This window comes from Pimephales promelas, chromosome 25 (assembly GCF_988280905.1).
Source record: "Pimephales promelas chromosome 25, fPimPro1.hap1.1, whole genome shotgun sequence".
NCBI lineage: Eukaryota > Metazoa > Chordata > Actinopteri > Cypriniformes > Leuciscidae > Pimephales > Pimephales promelas.
Genome location: NC_142793.1, coordinates 19,644,208 through 19,656,918, shown reverse-complemented (window position 1 = coordinate 19,656,918; position 12,711 = coordinate 19,644,208). Strand labels below are relative to the sequence as shown.

General features: G+C 37.2%; 1 protein-coding gene across 1 annotated transcript in view; it reads right to left on the bottom strand.

Annotated features, from left to right (window-relative positions):
• The window catches only part of hcn4l (hyperpolarization activated cyclic nucleotide-gated potassium channel 4l), a 28,020-nt gene that overhangs the window by 4,367 nt on the left and 10,942 nt on the right, over positions 1–12,711 (bottom strand). Inside the window, exons 2-7 of the mRNA XM_039658109.2 lie at positions 11,925–12,348; positions 10,002–10,163; positions 8,311–8,529; positions 3,736–3,882; positions 3,377–3,617; positions 393–557 (exon numbers count right to left, since the gene is read on the bottom strand). Coding sequence (XP_039514043.2) covers positions 393–557; positions 3,377–3,617; positions 3,736–3,882; positions 8,311–8,529; positions 10,002–10,163; positions 11,925–12,348 — 1,358 coding nt within the window. The remainder of the gene's footprint in view (positions 1–392; positions 558–3,376; positions 3,618–3,735; positions 3,883–8,310; positions 8,530–10,001; positions 10,164–11,924; positions 12,349–12,711) is intronic.

Genomic DNA, 12,711 nt, shown 5'->3' with positions numbered 1-12,711 from the left:
ATCAAAGTTACTTGTCTTAGACAAAAGGCAAAGAAAGATGCATACAGTATAGTTCATGCGTACAGGATCACGAAACTTCTAGGCAGTTGTGTTAGACCTAAACTCTGCAGGAAAGTGGACACCCCTGACTTAAGCCATATGGGTTGTTCGATAAATGTTAACCAATATAGCCAAACAGCTATTTAAACATTGGTTTAGCAAAAACATTTTTTCTTATTGAATATCCTGTTTCAGATTATAATACAACACATTATGCAAGTAAAAAGGGTTGCAAACTGCAAAAATGATAAAAGCAAGGGACAAGATATGACCGCTTATTAAACCATCCACTCTTTAAGGACATCTCAGAGCAGCTGTGAAGAACATAAGCTTGTTGAACTGGCAGCTCTCACCTATGCGGTCAAGGCGATCGAGAGCTACTGTCTCAAAGGCGCGTCGCATCATAGGGTACTCCTCCAACACCTCGTTGAAATGGTCCACAGAGAGTGAGTACAGACGACAGTATGTGTCCGCTCTGACGCTGGCTGTTCTTCTGCCTCGAGTCAGCAAACAGATCTCTGTGGACATTTTGCAACATGAGGTAAATGAAAACCACACAGGAAGAACATGTATCCTAAGAGCAACGAAAGAACATGCACAATTTTTTCAAATATATACGTTTATTTACGTAAATAATAGAATGAATGAAGAGTAAATAAATGAAGGCATGATTGGGTATACCCTAGTATCCAGCCACCAACTGACCATCTTCAGCCTATGTTTAGAGCACTCCAGCACTATTAATATGTGCATAAATTCACAATAGCGGGAACCATGAATTAAATATACTTCCTGTGACTCAGACTTTATATACTTGGAGCCTGTTTTTTTGAATGGTCTTTTTTAACGGCACCCAGAACATTAAACTACAACTTTGACAGCTTAAAGTTGTACTCAGCCATCATCTGTCCAGTCAGATCACAGAGTAAAAGCTGTATTTGAAAAGCAGAGGAAATTTCTAAGTGACAGACAAGCAGGAGTTTGAGGAGAAGACACAGGGGACTGTCAACAGTAAAGTGGTAATCGAGTGTTCCCAGTCAGTAACTCACCTTAAAACCTAAGTGTGTCGAGAAGGACGAGGCCGAATGACGTGAGAGCGGCGTGAGGCCGGATGTGTGATTGGTAATGAGCGACACATGTGAGATGCCCCGGTCATTACGCCACCGGCCTTGCACCGCTCTCAAGTCACTCAGCCTCGTCCTGTTCGCAATACCAAGAAATACAGTTTTACGACAAGATTATAGCATTTTATAAACCTGAAAAAGTGAATGTGCGTGGTGTTCTGAATGGCCAAGCATGTGCTCAGGTTAATTTTGGCTGTTGGACTGTCACAGAAACAAAGTTTTATTGCTCAAGACACTAATTTCAATGATCTGGTAGTAGTAGTAGTAGTGATTGGTATTCCAAATATAACAGCTTATTCCACTTTCAAGATTATTAAGAAGATATGTTTGAATGCTTGCATTTGTGCAGCTGATATTTCTGAAGGGTGCTGAAGAATAAGAATATTATGGGGATAAATGAGGTGCTGTTGGTCATTCAAGAACCTGAAATATGAGGTGGTGTTGTTGTGTTGTGTGGTGTTGGGTAAGACAGAGGGGTCTGGCTGTAGAGATTAATTTCACTCACTTTTTCACTTTCTTTCTCTCTGTCTAGTTGTCATGGCCAGAGTCATAAAGAACACATGCCAAGAGCCACTCCATTAGAACACACACATTCACTAACACACATTCACACGAATGACTTAAAAATACAAAGACAACATCTTACCATGATAAAAACATTTTTAAAACTCCATTATGAGGTATTGCCACTGCTTTTCTTTTACTGTATATACTATGAAATATGAATATGGAAATCATATAGTACCATGAGATGTTTGCTGTTATTTCCTTTTATTATTTTTTTTACACAAAAGTGGAAAAATTGGATGAGAAATGCAAAAATAGTGAATAAATCAATTAGTTATATTTTTTACGTTTTTGACAATGTCTAATGCTCACCAAGCTTGCATTTATTTGCAAAATATTACAATATTTTTTTAAATGTAATTTTCAGCATTTTTCCTCCAGTAAAGTGTCACACAATCCTTCAGATATCGTTCTAATAGGCTGATTTGCTGCTCAAGAAACATTTAACTACAGTATTTTGTAAACTATAATTTTTTTCAGTATTCTCTGATGAATAGAACATTCAGAAGAACAGTATTTGGAATACATTTGTAACATTGTAAATGTCTTAACTGTGACTTCTGATCAATTTAATGTATACTTTGCAATGCTGGTGCTATACTGCAAACACACTGTATTCTCAACTAAACCCGATAGACAAGAGACAGAACAGAATGACATGGGGACTGGGTGAGCTCGGTACTAGGCCACAATCCAAACTCCTCTTCCTTTTTGCACTTTCACACAGGGTTTATGGGAAAAGAGATTATGAGCGGCTTGTTGAACATGTAATGACCTCAAACGAGCCCGGGCAGAAGGGAAGGATTTTTTTTGGAAAATATGATGACATTTTTTTTCTTGCCTAAATCTGCAGCTCACTGATAGCACAAACTACTTAGTTGTGATCCCAGAATCACACAGGGGACAGTAATAGAGTTTATAATGGCACAGAACGCCAGGAAAGAGGCTAGCTTGCATATGGAGACCAGGTGGTGTGTAATTTATTTCTATATATTAGCATCACCCTCATTTTTCCTCAGAAAATTGACAATGTTGATTTGTTTGTTAGACTCATCACCATTTGCATTCAAGGTAAACTTTAAAGTGAATAAATAGTTTTTTTGTCATTTTTTGCAATTGTGAAAAGGCATTTAATATTGTACATTGGACAACATAAACAAATGCAAAAAACCCCCAAAAAAAACAGGAAGTAAAAGAAAACAGGGTAATAGTAATTGTAATGAGAAAAACTGCAGCGAACCGTCTCTGATGACAAAGCTCAACTCATACGGTTATCTTCCCCTCCTTCCTCAATCTTGTGAGGAAAATTAATTTCATGAATGGTTAACTTATGCTGGGTGAGGAATTTCCCCAGGCTCCAAAAGCATGGCCATTCACTGATTTGGTTCCCTTGGAGAACCAGCCGATAACACTGAAGAACACAGTGGTACCAGCCTGAACATTAAGCACACAAAACCTCTCTAATAAAAATACAAACTTATTTGCTGCAACTTAAATGCCACTCCATCAACATTAGTTTCAACAAGAGAATCCATACCAAGAGAATCCATACCAAACGACATTTCAAAGCTATCGTTATACGTAAATATTGCCTCAAACCATCCAATCAGATCATAAACATCTTGCTGATATCATTGTTCACTTACCTCCAAAGTAAGACCCGTCCGAGATCTTTGTCTCTTTGCTGCCCTTGGTCAGGACAGTTAGTACACCATGTTGGATGAAATACATCTTCTTTCCGACTGTACCCTCTTTAATAATGTAATCTCCTGGCTGGAACACCTCAAAACGTAGCTTTGTTAGCATGGAGGTCACAAAGTTTGGATCTGCGTTGGCAAACAATGGCATGGTGGCCACAAGCTTTCGACAGTTAAAACTGATGATTTCCTGTACACACAAAAACAAAAACAGAATATAGCAAAATCAGTGGATAGGACTGTTCAATACTAGAATACAAGAAATGGAATAAAAGTATACGCTAAGTGTCTTGTATTTTAATACTAACCTCTCTGAGTGGCTCGTTTAGTTCTCCCAGAATGCTCTCCTCGTCAAACATCTTGCCCTGATAGCGATGCTCATAGTAATCATGGATCCTCTGCCGCATGTCTGTAGGAAGTTTGTGGAAGGACATGTATTGCTCCACCTGTTTGTACTGCACAAATGACACATACACTATATTAATTAGCCGGAATATTACACAATTATCTATACGTTTAGAAACAGTCCAAAAAAAATTCCTAAAGGAATGTGGATGCTAATGAGATCATCTGGAACCATTCTTTAAGGACAATTGTGGGATCAAATATGAAACCAAATAACATCAAGTAAAGACTAAAAAACGTTTTTTTTTATTTTATTAAAAAAATAATGAATAAATAAAAAGATGAAAAAGAAATGTCAGTTTATCCAATAGGATCTAATGGGAATCTTATTGTTTCTAAATCAAAGAAATTCTATTAGCATTCATTTACAATTTATTTTTCTATCAATCTAATCTATGGGACCTTTGTTTGGCAAACAAAACAAAACACACAACAAAACAAAAAGCAAAGCAAAAAATAAACAAAAAAACAGCAAAACAAAAAGCAGAACAAGACAAAGCAATACAACAAAACAAAATAAACCACAGCAAATCAAAGCAAAACAGCAAAACAAAACACAGAAAATCAAAGCAAAACACAGCAAATCGAAACAAAACACACAGCAAATCAAAGCAAAACGCACAGCAAATCAAAGCAAAACAGACAGCAAATCAAAGCAAAACGCACAGCAAAACAACAAAGCAATAAAAGAAAAAAAGGAAAACAACGTACAGCAAAACAAAAATCAAAGCAAAAAAACAAAAACAGCAAAACAAAAAGCAGAGCAAGACAAAACAAAAATAAAGCAAAACAAAACAAAGCACACCGCAAATCAAAGCAAAACACACAATAAAACAAAACACACAGCAAAACACACAGCAAATCAAAGCAAAACAACAAAACAAAAAGCACACAGCAAATCAAAACAAAACAAACAGCTAAACAAAACAGGAAAAAGCTAAATGAAACAAAAAACTAAGTAAAACAAAAAGCAACCGGCAAAAAAACCAAAACCCCTACTTTCTGAATATAACAAGGCTTGTTCATTATCACTTACCAAAAAATCTCAAATCTTTTTATGGCACATTTGTAACATCCTTTGCATATGCGCCACAGTAGTACGCATATGGTAATGTCAAGGTACTATCATATTACCTTCTGATACCATCACTTTACTATGGTACTGTCATTTCTTTTTTAAAGGATCACAGGCCAATATTTTGTACTTAAGTCTTGTCATGTATGATTTTCTGGTTTGGTGTAATCAGACTTCAAACCCTCCTTAGACCCTGAGGTGTTGTCTCTAACTACACTGCTACTGATAAATAAATATTGACCAAAGGTCTTCCAAAACAATACATTGGTCAGTGTAACTGTCCGGGTCCATTTTTACGCCAGTCTTCCCAGGCTCCATTTGCAAAGCCGGGCAGTGTTTTCACTTCGGCGGCCATCTCCCCATTTATCACTGTCTTTCTGTTTGTCTCTCTCTCCATGCCTGTCTCTTTGACTTCAAGGAAAGGACGTACAGTATTGATAGGGTTTATTTTACCCACGATCCCCTTGTACTGTCTCTTTGTTATTTCATTTGTGTCTCCGAAACTGGCAGAGAGCGTCTGCAACACTGCGGCTCAGCGACGTTACGCCGCACGGCTCTCTGCCTCTGCTGTCCTTTCTAATAAACTTTGTTCTGTCACTAGCCATTTTGCTTTCTCTCTCTCCCGCTTCCTCGAACTCCTGTCTCGGCTGTCGACGGTAGCAGGTTCCAATGTGCCCTTCACCACATGCTAATGTTCCTGCCATGTCAGCTGTGAACATCTCACTGGTGCAGGCACACTTGGTCTCTCCGAGTGGCTCTTCTATTATCATATTCAAGGGCAGGAGACAAAGCCAGCAGGATGAGTCCAAACAACAGGAAATAATGTCACGCAATACAGTTAGGTTCCAACTGCGGAGACCGGCGAGGGTGTGAAGCCGCAGAAATCCCAGCGTAAGGCAAGCATGACTCATGGTGTTCGAGGAGAAAAAAACTGTGTCATTGGAATTTGTCCTTTTTCTGGAAATGGATGCTGGTAATTGAATTGACACTGAGGAGAGATATCCAATCGGAGTGTTGAAGCCCAAATACAGCAGGTAATTTAAGTTCACAGGACAAATTGACAACTCATTTTTATCCCCGTTGAACTCTCCCTAACCTAATCTTTCTCTCTCTCCCGGTTCCTCACTTCTGTTCGTGTTTATGCGGAGCTTCAAAACCCTTTCAAACAGATGTGGAGAGGAACTCTAAATTATGTACTGTGAAACCATAATCAAAACCGTTGGCCTTCACGTGTTGGGCTTTCAGGAAACAAACAAAAAAGAAAGAGCCGTCTCCTTTCCAGAAGGGAACCGCACATCAATACAGGCTCCTGTCAACAATGCAAGTTGCCATGACAACTGGGCTGAATTGACTTGAATCTTTTAACACAGCAGAGGTCAAAGCACTTGTATTTTCTTCTCATAGAAAATGACAACAGTTCAATTACCACTCCAGCACACTTACAGACACGACTAAACCGTGGATTGATCACCGCAGATGTCAGAAGCCTCCATGACTCGTCGCTCAAAACTCAGAAACCCTCGCCGTTTTCCATTTTAGACTTGTGTTTTGCTCATTTTAAACAGGACATCAAAGGCATTCTCGGAGTGAGGACATTTAGTCTGCTGGGAAATCTTTACAATGCTTGAACTGGGAAATGGCAGCTGCCCACCCTCATTAAAATGATATCTGCCTTAATTGCCAGCTTACCAATTAATATTGCATTTTGGGGGGTTTTCCATTTGAACACAACAAATACAGAAGACAGTTGTAACATCCTCCTTCATAACTCATGAACTGCTAACCAACGTTATTTCCTTTGGTATAAAAAATAGTTATATGACCAAAAGATTTAAGTTGGTACAAGTAATGTAAGTAATCTGATTCAAGTAACTAGTAAAGTGATGCATTGCTTTTAAATTTAGAACAATATATATCCAAGTTACATTTTCATTAATTTCACTGAAATTAAAAATCTTTGGCAACTTTTGGGATATTGTACACAGCTGCAGGAAATATATCACACGGTGGATATTTTATTACAAAAATCGTATATATTGTACCTTTAAATACTCTCCTCCCGTAAATGTTGCATCTGAAAGGAAAACTCCTACAAATGCTTATGCAATAATGTCAGCCGGAAAAAATTACCCTGCCCATGCCTTTTCAGCGCAAATATTTCACAGCGTGACTTTAGAAAATCCTGACGGTAGTTTCAAAAGCTAAAAAAGGGTTTGCTCTAAATGTGAACATGCATTTACTCTTCTAACTTACACAAAAACAGATTCACTATTCCTCAAAACGAATGAAATCTCAAACTCAAATGCAAACTCAGAATATTACGCAAACCTAAAATAATTAAATATGTTCAATTGGTCAACAGCTGAATGGTTTGTTTGAGCTTTAATTATTTTTGTTATTAAAAAACAAACAAGCAAAAGTAACGTAACACATTACCTTCCATAAAAAGTAACTAAGAAACGCAAGTTTCTTTTTTTAGGGAGTAACGCAATATCTTAAAGCATTACTTTTAAAATGAACTTTCCCCAAAACTGACTATCAATCTAATATAATATATACACTACTGTTTAAAGTTTAGGGTCAGTGATATATATATATATATATATATATATAATAAGAATTTTTTTGGGGGTTGCACATCAGTATTTTAGAATGATTTCTTAAGGATCATGTGAGCGGTGATGCTAAATATTCAACAGAAAAAATTACATTTTAAAATAGAAACTTTTACTGTTTTTGATTAAAAAAAACATTTAAAAATCTCACTGATTTGTTACTAATTTTAATAAGGCAATGAGACTTTAATAAGGCAATGAGAATAACCCAGCACATAAGTAAGACTAAACCCAGCAATATGGTCAATTTCACCCACTGGTTGGGTCAAATGAATGACCCAACAATATGGGTTGAATGGAAAAACCCAGCACTTGGGTCACACCAACCCAGCACGTGTTCTGTCCTATTGGTTAAGGCTGGGTTATTTTTTAACCCTGCATTTTTAGAGTGTAGTATTTAATTAATAATATATAATATAAATTATTCTATTTTAAACTAATATTCAAGATGCAATCATGCTAATATTTAAGATGCATTTCAAATTTAATTTCTTTTTCATTTAATTCACAACTAAGAAATTATAACTAGACTAACATTTGAGGAACAAATCAAATCGATAAGAACTGGGCTTGAACAAGGGCATCAAAAAAGTATAATTTCTCAAATTCTTTCACAAACTTTACAGAGCATGTGTGCAGCGTATGTGTCATTAGCATATTTATAAGCAAAGAAATGTAATGTTGCAGTTGCCCAACGTTAAATCATTCTGTGATTAAAAAAAGATAACAATTTTACAGCAATGCAGCACACTTTATCTCAAGGCATCACCTCCTCTTTTTTTACTAACCTTCTCCTGGTACTGCCTGCGTGAGGAGTCCAGTGACTGAATGAGGGCGGTGGCGTGGCCCACAAACATGGCATAGCAGGTTGCGCCCACGATCATGCTGAGGATGGTCAGCCACACATCCGTCATGCCCACGGGAGGGTACATGCCATACCCTATACACAGCATGTGGCTCATGGCCTTAAACAGGGCATAAGAGTACTGCTGACCCCATGTGTCATTCTGTGAGGAAAGAGATAAAGAGAAAAAAGAACCCAAATTAAAGCATGAATATAATTATAAGCTTGAAAGACATCAATTGTGATTGAAAGCAAAAGAAATAGGAGAGACGGTGAAAGAGGGACAAAACGTGTCGCGAAGGGACAAAGGTACGAACCAATGAGAGGGAGAGGAGAGAAAATAAGATTGACAATGACAGAATGTGAGAGAAAGAGTGTGTTAGACGGGAAAAAAAGAGAGACTGTTTCTATATATTTCTGACAGGACTCAGAAGGAGCCGGAGTAAAGGCGGGAGAGAGAGAGAGAGGGAGTGAGGGAAATATCACGTCCTTTAGCAGAAGGGTCATTGCGAATGCTGCACGTTCTTACTTGATATCAGAAGATGGAGGAAAGCAGAAGGTAATGTTTTACAAATGCAAATGAAGCACAGTCGTGGACAGTATTCGTATTTTCAGGCCTGGCATTTTTGGGCTAAATTATCATGCAGGTCCAGGAAATGATGCAACTGGCCTTATTTCAGTCATTTAAAAAAATATTAGTTCAGTATGCAAGCCAGTTCCAGTCTGCCCCAGAGGAAAAATATGAAAAAAGTAATTACGACCTTTTTAAGTTTACATAGCTTAATTTTTTCAATTATGCATGAAGTTTATATTTACTTAACAGATTTAAAGGCAACGGGTTTCCTCACTTTTTTAAGTCAACTGATCACTTTTTACAGACCTTGTTTTTCATAATTATATCTTACAAAATGTGGCATTATATTTTTTTGAATTTGCATATTTATTTCTCATATTTGAGACTATTTCATGTAATTGCAACATAATTATTTCTCATAATTTTATATTCCACAACATGGCTTTATCTAAACCTGACTTTTTATCTCATAAATGACACTTTATTTCACATAATGTGGCAGTTTCTTATAATCTTACTTTATATCTCATAATTGCGACAATTTCTTTTAAATGTGACTTATACAGTATCTACCCATTGTGATCCTATATTTCACAATCTGACTGCTTATCTTGCAATTGTGACTTTTTTTCCTCGTAATTGCAACTTTGTTTCACAATGTGGTTTTACATCACAAAAATCTGACTTTTCATCTCAAATCTGAGATGAGGGTTTCTGAAAGTGCTTTACAAGTGCATCAGCAAATGCTGACCAAGTATTTGAAAGTTGAGCAGAGAGCTCATTGGCAACTGATATAGCAGGAACCAATCAGCTGTGCCCTATAGAGAATGATGTGATTATAAGAAGATTGAGTCAAGGACCTATTAGAGTTTCATGGCAGAACTTTGTATTTCTCAGTATAAAATTATTCTCACAATTACCCTTTTATATTTTTTACTCTGAGAAACTGCCTTCTATAATTCAAAATGTTCCATACGGATCATTTTTACAGAGTGTGGATATTGGAATCTGCACATGGAAAATAAAGGAGTAACAAACATGAATGGGCCCTTCGCACTTACCACCATTTTGTTTTTGGCCACCCAGCAGTCTGAAGGGAAATCCTGCAGCATGGGCACCAGGAACTGCAAGCATCCGTCCCAGTGGCACAGCAACAACATCATTCCGATGAGATTCACAATGCGCACCATGGCACTGGCCAGGTCATAGGTCATGTGAAAAATCTAAAGGAAAAAAAGAGGTCAGAGATGCGCAACCATGATGGCAGAACTAGAATGTGCCCGTATTGGGTCACAATTAAGATTTAATCCTCACTCAGTTCTAGGCCACATTGTCCTTAAGCTGGTTTTTAGCAGCAAAACGCTTGGCTTGTGGAGTATTACATAAGGTACTGTATCTCTTCTGCTAATGTCACTAATAGTTCCTAGGAGATCAGTGGGAGGCCAAATAAGAGGCTGATGTTTCCCACAATCCATAACTGCACCAATGCACCACCCCCCAGTGGACAAAAAGGCGGTGTTCCCAAATAGCGGTAATTAAAGTGCGAAATCCAATAGATTTCCGTTAACTCGCAAGGTTGAGGGCTGATAGGGTTGAGCGATCGAAGCAATTAAAGGGTCACGGTACATGCTTTTAACTTTGCCATGGACAACCAATTTTTAGGTTGAGTAACACGTTGCTGCCTGCAATTGTGGTTAATTGTAGCTTGATTTAGAAGCAGCTATTTTTTTGACTGAGCTAAAACTAAATCCACGTGATGGCAAAAGAACCCGAGTTTCAGATACGAGCGTAAAGTTAGTATAAATTTCTGTCCATTATTGCTGGCTGTGATTTTAACAAGTACAACATTTCCATTAGCCATTTTATTAGGTCACTATTAAGGTCAATTCACATGGCACAGACAGACTGTTGGTTCAGGGTGAAATGCAACACTGTTAATTGTTACCAATCATTCATGTTCCCCTAATTAAAAGAAGAGTCCATCCAAAACTAAATTTCTGCCATCATTTACATGTTGTTCCAAACCTTAAGGTGTCCTATCCTCACCAAGGCTGCATGTATTTGACCAAAATAAAGTAAAAACAGTAATATTGTGAAATATTATTAAAATTTAAAATGAATCTTTTTTAAAATGTGATTTATTCCTGTAATGGTCAAGTTTCAGTATCATTCTTCCAGTCTTCAGTGTCACCTGATCCTTTAGAAATCATTCTAATTTTATTATCAATGTTGAAAACAGTAGGGATGCACTGATATGAACATTTTGGTCGACATCGATAATTCTTTATATTTGAAAGCCGATAACCGATATATTGGCGGATAAATCTAAATCAGCTTTCAGTTGAAGGAAATAATCAATTAATTAAAAATGTTCTTATCAGACCTATAACTTTGAAAATTAACGTATCACCCTCTACCGATATGGTGGCCGATATATCGTGCATCCCTGGAAAACAGTTGCTACAGATATTGATACAGAATTCTTTGAAGAATAGAAAATTTAAAATAAATTTTATAACATTGTTAATATATTTACTGTCACTTGAACAATTGAATTTATGCTGTAGTATTCATTTCTTGTAAGAAAAAAAAAAATCTCACTGACCCAAAACTTTTGAACAGTAGTATAAAGCAGTATTTTTGGTACTTCTATTTATAATTTGTCAGTTTTAGAGCTCAACAACTCAAATCCCCTTACTTCATGACTTTAGAACAACATGAGGGTGAATAAATGATGGCAGAATTTTCATTTCAAGTAAAAAAAAAAATCCTTTAATGTTTTACATTATGGTTACAGTTGTGTTTAGGGAATGAGTAAATTCATTTGACAGAAATATTGCTTCAGGACCACCAAAAGAAACCACAGCTAGCTCCATTATTAGTATGGGAATTTCAAACAAGGTTAATATTTACAAGCCACAAGAAAAGGTGTTTATTTGTGATAGATATGTTACAATCTAAAAGTCTACACAGGTGCATCTTACCTCCTCCCATTGGTGGATGTATCTAATGAGTCTGGACAATCTCAGTAGCCGGAGCAGACTGAGTATTTTAGTGAAACGCACAATCCTCAACGCTCGTGCCGTCTTGTAGAAGTCCGAGTCGATTCGTGTCTCCACAATGAGGAAGATGTAATCCACAGGGATGGAAGAGATGAAATCCACAGCGAACCAGCTCCGAAGGTACTTCACCTTGATCTGCTGAGGGTCCAGGATGATTTCCGTGCTGTCTTCCTTGACGATTCCGGTGCGGAAGTTCAGCACCAAGTCAACCAGGAAGAATGTATCAGAGACCACGTTAAAGACTATCCAGGCGGGGGTGTGTTCATCTTTAAAGAAGGTGATTCCCACGGGGATGATGATCAAATTGCCCACCATCAAGAGGAGCATGATCAGGTCCCAGTAGAACCTAGAGGACATAAAAGACAAAATTACTTTTGGAGCCATTACCGATTAAAGGCAATTGAAGATTTTAAATTACAAATATAGCTGCAAGCTCAATTGTTGGGGTTCGAGAACATTAATGCGTAAATAGTGTTTTATGTTTTATTTAGCAAGCCTGTTAGCATCTCAATCATAGATGGAAATGGCCATTTACAGCCTATATGGAAAATTTACCATAGGAAATATTTGGATTTCAAGGGATAGTTCACTTTGAAATTAATTTTTGATATGTTTTAGCTTACCTCAAGGGCATCCAAGATATAGGTGTCTTTGTTTCCACAGTATTTTCAATTTTGATATTTTTGGCTCAAACCATTCTTGTCTGTCA